The sequence below is a fragment of the Anolis sagrei genome, chromosome 4, assembly GCF_037176765.1.
Source record: "Anolis sagrei isolate rAnoSag1 chromosome 4, rAnoSag1.mat, whole genome shotgun sequence".
Lineage (NCBI taxonomy): Eukaryota > Metazoa > Chordata > Lepidosauria > Squamata > Dactyloidae > Anolis > Anolis sagrei.
Genome location: NC_090024.1, coordinates 192,983,566 through 192,998,354, shown reverse-complemented (window position 1 = coordinate 192,998,354; position 14,789 = coordinate 192,983,566). Strand labels below are relative to the sequence as shown.

At 43.3% G+C, this 14,789-nt stretch overlaps 1 protein-coding gene across 3 annotated transcripts in view; it reads left to right on the top strand.

The window, feature by feature from the left end:
• LRRN2 (leucine rich repeat neuronal 2) overlaps window positions 1-14,575 on the top strand; it is a 213,565-nt gene extending 198,990 nt beyond the window's left edge. For all 3 annotated transcript variants that reach the window (XM_060772969.2, XM_060772970.2, XM_060772972.2), the window contains exon 2: window positions 11,071-14,575. In XM_060772969.2, coding sequence (XP_060628952.2) covers window positions 11,326-13,476 — 2,151 coding nt within the window. In that variant the 5' untranslated portion in view covers window positions 11,071-11,325 and the 3' untranslated portion in view covers window positions 13,477-14,575. The remainder of the gene's footprint in view (window positions 1-11,070) is intronic.
• The last annotated feature ends 214 nt before the right edge of the window (window positions 14,576-14,789 follow it).

Sequence of the window (14,789 nt, the reverse complement as noted above, 5' to 3'; positions counted from 1 at the left end):
ACTGTGCAAGGTAAAGTTACAGTCTAAACATTTAAAATAAGAATGTTCGTTGGCTGAGTGCTTTGGTATTAGTTACTGGAATCAGAATATGATACCTAGGTATGGAGAACTTCCAAAATTTCTTTATGTATAGCCAAGTTCATGCACTTCTGATATCGGTGTAATATGCATAAAGCCAGGATGTGTATTTCCATTCCATCATAGGAAAATGTGGGAGGTGGCTTTACCTCCTGAATTTATGCCTAACAGACAGCTCTTAACCCATTCCAGAAAAATGACAATGGACAAAAATGGGCAATAATTGCAGCTGGAGCTTTATGTAATAGCTCTATAAAAATAAGCCACACAGTACCATAGAACTCAGTTCAAAGGTGTTTACAAGAACAGAGATGAGCCTCTGGCCTCCTACTGATTACCCCTGCAGCTCCTCTATTAGGTAAAATTGCTAAATCTATACCAAGAATTGACCAGTCCATATGCCTCATGAGGCTATTAACAGAAAAGAACAGACAAGGAATCAGTAATGATGAGTGATAAACACAAAATGATTAATTAGAACTGACACCCAGAGCTGTTATTCTGCACACTTACTTGGCAAGATGTTGCACCTGACTGCTGCAGAAAAGCTACTAGTGGAACTTCAGCACCATCAGAACTCCATATTAGGTTGCTGGAACTAGAATTGTCATTTGATAAATTGTCAGCACAATTGAGCATTTGGAGTCTGTGTGTAGCATCCCAAGAAGACTTATTTACCAGAGTTCCCATGGCAGGCACCAATAATGGAAGAGGATGACAGGACTACACTAGCCCTTCCCACAATACCTGAGAGAGCTCAATCCTGTCATTGCCTATATTATTAAGCAGAGGCTGGATGGCCATTTGTCAGGGGTGCTCAGAGTGTGATTTTCCTGTTTCTTGGCAGGGGGTTGGACTGTATGGCCCACGAGGTCTCTTCCAACTCTATGATTCTATCATTCACTCATCTATTCATATCCTGCCTTTTTCCCAAGAATGAGATTTGGGAAGGTTTATAACAATTAAAACAATCACAAATAAAAATACAAGTAGGTAAAATATGGAAAACAGATTGTATTCACTCTATATTATTATAATAGTTTGACCACATTTTAACATCTATGGAATCTGGGATTTTTGGGTTGGAGTTCTGTTTCAAAGAGTTCAGATTCTACAGACTAGAGGATTCTGAGGACCTCACCAAACTATAAATACTAGGAATTGATACAGTGGAACCATAGTAGTTGAAGTGGTATCAAATACAAAAAAAAAAACCTGTAGTGTGGATGATACCATAGTTAAAATGCAATTAAGCTGTCAGTAAAATGCGTAAACACTTTTAAATATGCATTGAAGGGTGATGATGGCAATGGCAATGGCAATGATGATGAACAACACTTTATTCAAAGCACTTGAAGTCATTTTTCAAAAAGGTAGCTTATGGAAGGACAGCAACGAGGGAACCAAACTGGCCTCCTTTGGAAGAACATCTTAGAGCTCTAATGGTCAGAACCTTGCTTCTCCTTTGGAACCATCTCCATTTTTTTTAAAAAAAATGAAAAATAATGACTACTCTATAGGATGACCATACAAATGTAGCACCTCAGAGACTAAAAGAGAGAAAGAAGCCAGTAGCACAAATTTTCATACACTTTGGTCTTGGAAAGCTTATGCTATCAACTTTTTTTCTCTCCTTTCATTTCAGAGGTGCTATAAAAACTTTTTGCATACTGATCCAGACTAATATAGTTATGCCTTTGAATTTTACCACCACAGGTTAGTCTTTCTACTTTAAAAAGAGGGTCCCAAATTGTTTCTCAATGCACCTTGAGAATAAATACCATGTCCTAATTTATGCATTATGTTTTGATGATGTCTTTCATCACATTTCACGCTTCTTGTCCCAAATGAAATCATCAGATCTTGGAAAGTTATTTTCAAAGCTAGGTTTGATGTTGACTGTTTTTCAAAGCAGCTCATTTATTGTTGTTGCATGTTATTTTATGAGTAAGGTGCTAGTAATGTTTTGCTAATAAGTGAATTTTAAATTATTTTAAAAGCCCCACAAGGTAAGTCCTGTTTTAGAAGTAACATATTTTGGTATACCAAAATTTTATGATGTCATTTGTTTTTATATTATATCAGAAAAAGAATATTGTTAGGCTCTTGTTACCCCCTGCAATAACATAGTCTATATAATACATTGCTCCAAGCTGTGGTTATTCCAAGGCACACACAATTCCATTGTTGCCACAGCTGTACTGACTTCTTGTTTCCTGGCAAAATCTAAAGTAATGGTTACGACCTAAAAAGCCCTATAATAATTATTGGATTATTGGATTTCCAAGATTATTGGAAAGCACATATCCTCCCATAGGAACTTGACTGTGTTTGGAGATCTTCTGGAGAGGCCCTTCTCTCTGTCTTCACACCTCTCTAACTCTCTTCCAAGAGAGAAGTTCAAATGGTATTATCTTTGCTTTCTTTCTTCAGGCAAACAAATACTTCCTTTTCCCTTCAATAGGCCAAAGGGAAAAGGAATTGGCTCATGTGCTTTATTTTCTATTTGCTCTTTTCCTTTTAATGATTTATATTTTAACAAGTTTGTTGAGTGCTTCTTAGTTCCTCCACCACCACCACCCCCCCATGTATATTTAAAAAGGCCAAAAGTCAAAATCAAAATCAGATTATGATAAGCAGGAAAAAAACCTATCAATTGTTAATAAGCTTAAGCATGTGACTTGCCACATATTATACACTCAATTCAATAAACAAGACCATGATTTTCCAGAGTCTATGTTATTAAATATAGTGTGTTCATTCACATGCCCACATTCACATACCACTCTTCTTTTAAGTGGTGTCTGGGTAAAGATTATATACTATGGCTTTGCTGTGGTGCATGCACCAAAATTGATCCTTTGCATTTATGCCTCTGCTTTCTGCAAGGTCTTTGGTTTTCATTATACAATCTCCCATAGGAACTGCACTGAAGAAAGGATGGGTTGTATTGATTTTTTCGTTCTTCATGACAAACCTTCATTTTTCTTTTCTCATTCTATGAAGTGTTTTTTTCTTCTATAAATCTATTAGGACACAGCATAACAATAAATTTCCTTCTTTAAATTTAGTTTTTCTTCTTTTTCTTCTTTCTTTAAGACAGGAAAGTGATCTGGGGCACAGCATCTCAGATTATTAAAACTGAAGATTATTATCTTCAGCATGACCATGCTAGGTGCTATATAGGATAATATTTTGTACAACCATCAACACCCCAATTTCAGGGTAATGGGCTATGCATCCAGCTTTTCCTTGATATGCTAGTTTTTTACATCTGTGCATGTATCTACTTCCAAAGTTGGGAGTGGCATAGTCCAGGGTTTCAAGAGCCATTTTACTGGCTGGATGAAATCCAGGCAACACGACAGCCCTTCCACATAAATCCCAAATGCCACTTCCAGATTAAAAAAAAACATTCCCAGGTTGTTGCTGTGTGATTTTTAAAAAACTAATAATACAATCTTCTAACTGAGAGCACACTTCATTCTAAAGGCAAATCATGGTTCCCAAAGGCTTCAGGAATCACAGTTCTCATTTTTGAACAAACATAATGGATGTTGGCCCTTGGCTGGGATTCTGGAAGAATATGACTTTATAGTAACATTCATACACCTCTATTATTGGGGAGTCATCTAAAATCTCTGGTTGCTTCATGGAAAAGACAAATTGCTCATCCCTTCCCTATTGCAGCAGTTGAACTTTATTTCAACCATAAGGACAAACTGGAGTTCCCCACCACAGCTGAGGACCGTCAACTTCCCTAGACATATTTCACAACTCTGTCCTGAAGCTGCAACAGAGGGAATGGCCTGGGGCATTTTCACACTACACAATTCTAGTGTTGATTTCGCTCTGTCATGGCCACAAACTATGGGATTCTGGGTCTACAGCTCAGTGAGGCACTACAGCCCTCTGACTGTAAATACTAAATACCTGTGCCTTTGAATTGTAAACAGCACCAGCATGGTGTAGTGGTTTGAGCATTGGGCTATAACTCTGAAGACCAGGGTTTGACTCTCTACTCAGTCATAGAAGCCAACTGGGTGGCCTTGGGCAAGACACATTCTCTCATCTTCAAAGAAAGGCAAATGCAAAAAAACAAATTTTGTCAAGAAAATCTGTGAAAGGTTCACCTTAGGGTCACCATATGTCAAAAATGAAGGCACACATGATAATCATCATCATCAACAGCACCCTGCAAATCCAGAATTCAATAGATTGGAACCATTGTAGTTAAAATGGTTAACTACAGCATATAATTCAGAAGTGTGAAAGAGCCCCTGGACAACTGAAGATGAAGTATGAAGGTCAGGAAGCTGACAGGGCTCACCAGCCTTCTGTCTTTCCAGCCACAGGACAGGAGCCATTCATTTTCTCGGGGTCTGTCTCCCCAACCAGCTCCACTGCATGTAGTTCATGCCCGATTTTGTCTGGACAGTATCTTCTAACTCAAAGACTGCTGCCAGCAGATAACAGTATTAACACACTGAAGCAGCCAGAAATAATCCCCACATGAGTTTTACAGCCTATTCACAAATGAAACTAAGAGCTCATTCAAGCCTGGAATGTGTCTCTTGCGAAGGTCATTAATGTGGGTTAGGAAATGGGGAAAAGTCATTTTACACCAGGCTCATTCTGCCTTCCTTCTCCAGGAATGTGTTTTGCGAGAATTCCTGTGTGTGTGTGTGTCCACCTCCCTCTCTCTTTCTCTCTTTCTCTCAGATTAAACTTTGACTAGATTAACCGATAAGGCTGCCTATAGAACCCTTCTGTATTCTCTGTATTCCTGAAAAGTGCATCTGTGTGTGAGCATGAACATGTATACATAAACACTTATCCCTCTGTAAGAGAAAGAGGGATGGGGCACATCTCAGTAGCAGAAGCAATGTATATTATTTATGTGTATTATTTCTTCCTTTGTGGTCTGCAAATCAGCTACATCTAGATTTTGCTGGAGTCTGCAAGAGATTTTTCATATTTAAGATACTAGTTATACATTCTTTTACTATTCTTTCTATTCAGACATTCCAGGAAAGTATGATAAAAGATGCTTAGGACCTCATAACATTGATAGTGTGTGTGGGGGGGGGGGGGGATTTGCCAGACAGTGTGGCAAATCCATTGGGCAGTGGGGGAAACTGGACCCCGTGCCCTGCATCATCTGCATCACCCCCTTACCCATTCCATGACGGGAAGCAATGCTGCCCAGCTTCCCCCTGCACTTGCCCCATTCTTGTCTATGACAACACAGGATGCCTCCCGTGTTCTCTGGGCAGCGTCCTAGGACACTACCAGGATGCTGGAAGCAGCTCTGCATCATCTGATGGGCCCCAGCAGTTTCCACCCTCTCAACATTCTGGAAGCATCCTAGAATGCTAAAAAATCTCAATGTGATGAGGTCCTAAACTATTATTAGCTCACTATCTGAACTGACAAAGTGTATTTTGTGAATGAACATAAAACCAGTATAAGAAACCATGCTTGTAATCCATGGTTCATTCCACCTGTAGCTTTGCATGCTATCTGATTTGACAAATCACAATTGCTTCAAGTTTGAAGACCACTGTGCCTACATTCAGAGTCCATTTTGAAACCAATTTGATTGTCATGGCTCAATGTTATGGAATTTGTCATCTGATGAGGTACCAGCACTCTTTGGCAAAGAAGGCCCAAGACCTTGTAAAATTCCAATTCTCATGATTTCATAGCACTGAGCCATGGCAATTTAAGTGGTGTCAAACTGTAGTAATTCTACAGTGTAGATGCATCCAGTGCTGCAGAGAAGTTAGAAAGTAAGTTGTCCTGATTTAGTGGTCGGAAAGTGGTTTCACTCTAGAAGCCAGTAAATTCTGCATCAGCTGCACTTTAAAACTTTAGAACTACTCAGCACGAAGTCACTTTAACCTAAGCACCTAGGTCCTTTTTATCAGAACCATATCATTACTAAACGGTCAAGTGGTTACAACAACTGCACTTTATGCTCTGTACTCCGGGTTCCCACACTATTAATTGGAGTAAGCATTTTTATTGTTAACATCGATATATTATTGTTATCCTTATGTCAATGCTTGCTCTGCCTTTGCTGCTACTGTTATCCCTCCAACCTCTAGCACAAGTGCACTTTACAACAACCATAGCACAAGTGCACTTTATACCAGCTTCAGCACGAGTGCACTTTATAGCCCTCGATACACTAGAGGGAATGGTCAGCATTAAGGAATGGGATCATCGGGACCCAGAGACAGATAACAATAATGGTAAGCATGTGCCTATCAATGAGACTACAGCTGCTGGAAACGGAGGGAACATCCCCGGGGGGGGGGGGGGGACCGCGGGTGGGGGAGCCGCCATAGAGGTGGTGACTGGTAGAGGGAGATACGGGAAAGGGAGAATAAAATTTCCATTTTGGCCCAAAATTTATAGCAATAAATTGGCTATCCCTAAAGATGCTAGAAATCAAAGAAGCAAATTCGGCCCAAAATCTTTAATAGGACATTGGCAACTCCAAAAATAAACACTACTGTTCGGCCCGAAATTAACAAAAATAGATTGGCAATTCCAAAACCTACTCCCGACAAAATACAGCTGAGGTGCCAAGACGGTGGCCCCTCCAAACTAAAGGTGGTGCTGTTCAATGCCAGGTCGGTAAACTGAAAAAATTCCATCATTCAAGACCTAATCCAAGAAGAACGAGCCGACCTGGCTTGAATAACAGAAACCTGGTTGGACGAGGGGGGGGGGGTTAATCTCTCCCAACTCTGTCCACCAGGTTATTCTGTTCAGCACCAACCAAGGCTTGGAGGGCGGGGAGGCGGAGTCGCAGTGGTCTATAAGGACTTTATCCCACTGGTCAGGTGTCCCATCCCACAATCATCTTCCTTTGAATGTGCCGGCTTTAGGATAGGTGACCGGGACAGGATAGGGATTCTGGTAGTGTACCGACCACCCCGCTGCACTACAGTCTCCCTACCTGAGCTAGCGGGAGTGTTCTCGGACATGGTGTTGAACTCCCAACGGCTTTTGGTCCTGGGAGATTTCAACATCCATGCCGAGGCTTCTCTCTCCGGAGCAGCTCAGGACTTCATGGCCGCCATGGCAACCATGGGCCTGTCCCAGCTAATATCTGGTCCTACCCATAGTGCCGGACACACCTTGGATTTGGTCTTCACTCAGGGATGGGATGAGGGTGACGGAATGGAGGAGCCGACCATCGCCCCTTTGCCATGGACTGATCACCACCTGATCAGTTTTAGACTAACTGTGCCTTCTAACTTTCGCAGGGGTGGTGGACCCATTAGAATGGTCCGCCCCAGGAGACTGATGGATCCAAATGGTTTCTTGATGGCTCTTGGGGATTTTTCCACCTCCTTGGCTAGCGACACTGTCGATGCTCTGGTCTCTGGCTGGAATAGTGAGTTGACCAGGGCAATTGACACTATCGCTCCGGAACGCCCCCTCTCGAGTAACCGAGCTAAACCAGCTTCTTGGTTTACTGAGGAGCTGGCAGCAATGAAGCGAAAGAAGAGGAGGTTAGAGCGCGTGTGGCGCCAGAATCCCACCAATCCAGCCCAAACACACCTGAAGGCCTTTTTAAGGTCCTACGGTGTGGCAATAGAGGCGGCTCAGAAAACATTCATCACAGCCAATATTGCATCAGTGAAGAATCGTCCAGCGGAGCTTTTTCGAGTTGTCAGGGGCCTGTTAAACCCGCCAAAAAGCGAGGCCTCGGATAACTCGGTGGCTCGCTGTGAAGCATTTGCTCGATCCTTCGCGGATAAAATTGAGCGGATTCGGTCTGGCTTCGACGTCATGTTAACGGCAGTCTCTGGGGATGTAACGAGAGCATCTGCTTGTCCAGTTTTGTTGGATTCATTTCAATTGGTTCAGCTTGAGGATGTGGACAGGATCCTTGGAGAGGTGCGACCCACCACATGCATCCTAGACCCCTGCCCTTCCTGGCTGATCAAGGAAGCCAGAGGGGGGTTGGCAGAGTGGGTGAAGGTGATGGTTAATGCCTCCTTACAGGAAGGAAAATTTCCAGCGAGCTTAAAACAAGCTATTATAAAACCGCTGTTGAAGAAACCATCACTGGATCCCACTCAATTCGACAACTATCGGCCAGTTTCCAATCTCCCCTATTTGGGCAAGGTCATGGAACGTGTGGTGGCAACACAACTCCAGGGGTTTCTGGTAGACACTGATTATCTAGACCCGGCACAGTCTGGCTTTAGGCCGGGACATGTAACTGAGACAGCCTTGGTCACCTTGGTAGATGATCTACGCAGGGAGCTAGACAGGGGGAGTGTGTCCCTGTTAGTTCTGCTGGACCTCTCAGCGGCCTTCGATACCGTCAATCACGGTATCCTTCTGGGCCGCCTCATGGACATGGGGCTCGGAGGCACTGCTTTGCGGTGGCTCCGATCCTTCCTTGAGGGACGGACCCAGAAGGTGTTATTGGGTGACACCTGTTCGGCCCCATAACCGTTGTTGTGTGGAGTCCCACAGGGTTCAATCTTGTCCCCGATGTTATTTAACATCTACATGAAGCCGCTGGGAGAGATCATTCAGAGTTTCGGACTAAGATGCTATCTCTACGCAGATGACGTCCAAATCTGTCACTCCTTCTCACCTGTCACCAAGGAGGCTGTCCAGACCTTGAACCGGTGTTTAGCAGCTGTATCGGACTGGATGAGAGCTGACAAATTGAAATTGAATCCAGACAAGACAGAGGTCCTACTGGTCAGTCGGAAGGCCGAACAGGGTATAGGGTTACAGCCTGTGTTAGACGGGGTTACACTCCCCCTGAAGACACAGGTTAGCAGCTTGGGAGTGATCCTGGACTCATCGCTGAGCCTGGAACACCAGGTCTCAGCGGTGGCCCGGAGAGCTTTCGCACAATTAAAACTTGTGCACCAGCTGCGCCCGTATCTTGGGAAGTCAGATCTGGCCACGGTGGTCCATGCTCTTGTCACATCCCGGTTGGATTACTGCAACGCACTCTACGTGGGGTTGCCTTTGAAGACTGCTCGGAAACTTCAACTAGTCCAGCGAGAAGCAGCCAGATTGCTCACCGGAGCGGCGTACAGGGAGCACACCACCCCCCTGTTGCGTCAGCTCCACTGGCTGCCAATCCAATTCCGAGCACAATTCAAAGTGCTGGTTTTGACCTATAAAACCCTATACGGTTCCGGCCCAGTGTACTTGTCCGAACGGATCTCCCTCTACATCCCACCTCGAAGTTTAAGATCTTCTGGGGAGGCCCTGCTCTCGACCCCGCCAGTGTCACAAGTGAGGCTGGCGGGGACGAGGAGCAGGGCCTTCTCAGTGGCAGCCCCCCGCCTGTGGAACTCACTCCCCGGGGAGATCAGATCGGCGACTTCCCTTCTAGCATTTAGGAAAAAACTAAAGACCTGGATGTGGGACCAAGCTTTTGGTCACTCTGACAACTAACTCAAGGACCTGGCGATAGACAAGGACAAACGGAATAGAATGGATATATGGACTCTGATATATGGACTCTGACATGAGATTGTTTTAGGATTTATGATTTTATTATGTATTGATGTTTTAATTTAACTGCTGAATTGTTATATTTTTGGATTACTTGTTGTGTGATTTGGGCATCTAATTGTGCCTTCCCTGTAAGCCGCCCTGAGTCCCCCTTGGGGTGAGAAGGGCGGGGTATAAGTGAATGAAATAAATAAATAAATAAATAAGTTTAGAGGCACAATTCTATTCAACGGCTTGCCTGCATGTTTGGATTCCACTCTAAGATAGTTTTGTGTTATTTTTGAACTAAAGCAATGATCCCACATTTTCAAGCACAACAATTATTTGTCCCCATGCTTATCCTACTTTTCAGTTTAACAACTTCAGACATTTTTAAAGTGAGAGGAGGAGGGGATTATCAAGATCCAAACTAACATCCCCCAATGTCCAAACGTCCAGGGCTTGTCACTGAGTCATGCACCCATTCGTCTCTTTTTAGATTCATAAACAGTCCTTTGTATCCTTTGGGGTTTGGTTCCAGGACCCCATATGGATACAAAAACCCATTATGCACCAATGACAAAATTAAGGCTTGCTTTTGGGGGGAGGGAGATTTTCAAGATGTGGATTATTGCAATCATGCACTTGGAGAACCAAATGAACACAGAAATATAGCCATAGGCATAGGTATAGATATATAAATTGTACTGTTTCTGCTACCATTTTAGGCAGTATTCTGCGTGAGGCAGCCAATTATTGGGCCTGCTCCCTTCCTGCCTTTTTCTGCATATTAGAATGCTGTACACAGTTCTCATCACCATACCTCAAAGAGCTAGGAAAGGTGAGAGAAAGTACAGCTGAATGATCAAGGGACTAGAGCAGTTACCTTTTGGGAAAAGATGTTAATATTTCAATCTGTTTAGTTTATTGGGTAAAGCTAAACGTGATAGAGGTCTATATATTAATGCACACTGTAGAAAAAGTAGATGAGGAACATTTTTCTGCCTCTCTCATAAGAGGTCACCCAGTGGATGTAAATATTCACAAATTCTGAACACACAAGGGTAAACCAGGGAATTCACTTCCACGAGATATAGTGACTTGCCACTGACTTGAATAACTTCAAAAAGGGATTAGAACATTCCCTACACATCACTTTTGTTCAGCTGACTGTTCAGTTCTTTTTCACTTTCTGCAGTGGGATCTAATAGTATTGATTTGTAGACTATGGTGCCTGAAAATTATTTCTTAAGACTTCAGTTTCATTTGTAATGTCCATGAGTGAACACAGTTAGGAGTAAGACTGAAATGCTTCCAAAGGCTGGATGCTTTTTTGGCCGAATGTATTGGAGCAGTTGTCACACAATGTAAAGGCATAACAGAAGCTCTACCCGTTCTAAGCTCTGGGGTCGTGAACTCTAAAGTGCCTGTAATGCTGTCCCGCTATGCTTTGGCCTGTATGTTTCTTTTCTCACCCAATTTTTTTTGTTTCATCTTTTTCAGGTGAAACCTTAAGAGGCAGCTTTGACAATGAAAGCACGAGAAAGAATAATTCACCTATGGAGAAAGAAAAGGAGGAGCTCTGAACAGACAAAGTAATGTTGCTTGATTCATTATGACCTTTTCAGCTGAGGAACCCTCCTACGGCAGCACAACACATTCTCTTAACAACTGTAAAAGCATCTAAGGGTGGCAGGGCAAGGGGCTGCTTGCTGTCTGTCTTACCCTTTTCTGCACTTTGTCCATGTTGAGTTCCAAATGTGTCCCGAAAAGGCTTTGACTTTGCATGGAAGTTGGACTTGGCAGTTAAAAATGAGACACTTCCAACTGAACTTGCTTCTCATCTGTATGGCAACCACTGCTGCAATTCCTGTCGTACCCTGGAAGGTCAAATGTCCACTGCAGTGCGTCTGCCAGATCAGGCCATGGTACACACCCAGGTCCGCATACAGAGAAGCAACCACAGTTGACTGTAATGATTTGTTCATCTCCACAGTGCCTGAAAACTTGCCAGAGGGGACACAAATCCTTCTCTTGCAAAGCAACAATATTGTCAAGGTTGAGCAAAGTGAGTTGGATTATCTAAGAAACCTGACAGAGCTAGATCTGTCACAAAACAGCTTCTCTGACATTTTGGATTTTAGCCTGAAGAACATGCCTCAGCTGCTGAGTCTTCACCTGGAAGAGAATCAGTTGGCTGAACTGCCGGATAACAGCTTCACAGGCCTGGCCAATCTCCAAGAGCTTTATCTTAACCATAATCAAATACGCAGGATCTCACCCCAAGCTTTTGCAGGCCTTGTAAACCTGCTTCGACTCCATCTGAACTCCAATTTCTTAAGAACAGTTGACAATCGCTGGTTTCAATTTCTGCCTAGTCTGGAGATCCTCATGATTGGAGGCAACAAAGTGGATGCCATTTTGGATATGAACTTCCGATCTCTATCAAATCTAAGGAGCCTGGTTCTGGCTGGAATGTACCTGAAGGAGATTTCAGATTATGCATTAGTAGGTCTAAAAAGTCTGGAGAGCTTGTCTTTCTATGACAACAAGCTTGTCAATGTCCCTAAGCGAGCACTGCAGCAAGTTCCTGGTCTTAAATTCTTGGATCTTAACAAAAACCCACTTCAGAGGATTAAGCAAAGTGACTTTACCAACATGCTGCACCTCAAAGAATTGGGGCTCAATAATATGGAGGAGCTGGTTTCCATTGACAAGTTTGCCTTGATAAACCTGCCTGAATTGACAAAACTGGATGTGACCAATAATCCTAAACTATCTTATATCCACCCCAGTGCTTTCCACCACCTGCCTCAGATGGAAACCCTCATGCTCAACAATAATGCGCTCAGTGCTTTGCATAAGCAAACCCTAGAATCCCTCCCCAATCTACAGGAAATCAGCATTCACAGCAATCCAATTCGCTGTGACTGTGTCATTCGTTGGGTCAATAGCACTGAAAACCACATACGATTCATTGAGCCACAATCTACACTATGTGCTGAACCTCCAGATCTAAAGAGAAAGCATATCCGGGACGTCCCTTTCAGAGAAATGGCTGATAGGTGCCTGCCCCTCATCTCTGACAAAAGTTTTCCTTCTCATTTAGAGGTAATGGATGGTGAAGATCTGTTTCTCCACTGCAGGGCTCTGGCTGAACCAGAACCAGAAATATATTGGGTCACCCCATCAGGTTTCAAGCTGATGCCCTATTCTGAAGATGGAAAATATAGAGTGTACCCTGAAGGAACACTGGAGATCCACAAGATTACAGTACAAGAGGCTGGGCTCTACACATGTATGGCTCAAAATCTCATAGGCGCTGACACTAAGAGCATCAGTCTAATGGTCAACAATTCTTTTCCTGTCAGTGAGGACAGGCTTGAGCTGTTAGTGAAGGAAGTCCAGGCCTACCACATCCTGGTTACCTGGAGACCTCATCTCAACACAGTTTCTTCTAACCTCACATGGTCCAGTTTTGATCCTAGTTTGGACATGACCAATGTGGCTCGTATTCCCACAGGCACTCACATGTACAACATCACACGGCTGCACCACAGTACAGAATACTGGGCTTGCCTTCATGTAGCTTTTGTAGACTTGCAAAGCAAAGTAGCCTGTGTCAATGCCAGGACTAAAGAGGCACCATACCAGCACTTGGAAAGGAGGCAGGGTATCCTAATAGTCCTGTCTCTTTGTCTTTTGCTGCTGACTGTTAGTCTTATAGGCAACTATGGCTTGGGTTCTTTCAAGCCCCAAGATGGGAGCCAGGGGCCCTGCAGATCATGGAAAACAAGCTCATCCTCAGTTCGAGTTGTGTATCCAACTTATATCAAACGCTGGGATCAAGGAAGAAAGGGTGATACACTCTTAGCTGTGGAAGTACAAGCAACACTGCTGGACTCTTGAAAAGTGTTGGTTGATATCCCCCCCCCCCTCCAGAAGGGTGGACAAGACCTGGACGATTTTTTTAAAAAAATACCAAATATAAAGGGGGGAACATGGTCAACCAGAAAAAACAATAAACATGGAGGATACAGACTACAAAGGCCTAGTGTGTCTCTTATCCACCCAAATCACCAGTTTGGTCAAACATGATCCTTTATGCCAAGAAAGACAATCCATTTTTATGAAAGGGAAGTTCTTACAAAAACAGGCAGCATCCCAAGTAGATAGCATGAGCTGAGAGCTCCAAGCCTTGTATCTCAAAGTCCTTCTCGTCATCCATGGATCCTGGGGCAACATTCTGTTACCAATACATTTTGCTCAGCAAATGTCTTTGGAAATACAAAAAAGGCCTTCCCTCTGGGGGTTTCTTTGTGTGTACATGTGTACTGCCATCAAGATCTTAAACCAAAACCGGTCTGCTTCTTCTGGCAGACTGTGTGGTTTTCTTCCTGAGGACCACCTCTACAGAGGCATATCTGAAAGGAAGGCAACCTTATCAGACTCGGGAATCAAATAGCAATGATCCTCAAACCAAGGAATGCATCTTTGATTCAATTAGCAACATCAATTAGCAGACATGGATTGGATTTCAACCCAGAAGCTTAATTTCAAGGCTATTTTGTAAACTTTTGTGAATAATGTTTAAAAATGAGGAGGGAGGTGAAGAAAATCCTGCTTTTCTGTTGTTGTTATTTTTTTGTAAAAAAAAAAATGAAAGACAGTAAGTAAGAAAGAAAAAAAATCATTTGTATGCCAATCTACCATAGCTAGAAAGCTTTATGCTAGGTCAGCATTGTTTCAGCTACATGGTGGCAGTGGGGGGGGGGGGGGGGAGGATATGGGGGGATCATCTTTGATGCAAGAAAGTTTCAAAGAATACAGATTTCTTTGGTTGGAAGTGGCTGATCTCCATATTACATAACTCAAACCATCCCAGGAGACCAAACCAAGTGGAGTTGGCCACGGGTTGAGGAAAAGGGAAGAGGATAAATATTCCATTTTCTAACTCTGTCATCGCCTCTTTGTCTCTGATAAGCCAATTAAAACTGCAAATGAATTATACGTGTGTACAGCATGCTTTTCCTCCAGACATCCTCTTCCTTGGCTTCACAGAATCAAAAGTGCAGCAGTGGTTCTTTGGAAAGGATCTAGGGAGTACATAATAGTTAGAAACAGATGGCTGCCAAATGGTGATGACATCCCAGGAAAGAAACCTTCACAGCAGGTGTGATACCAGAGAGAGGAAGAACAGAGCATGGGTCAGTTGCTCTCTG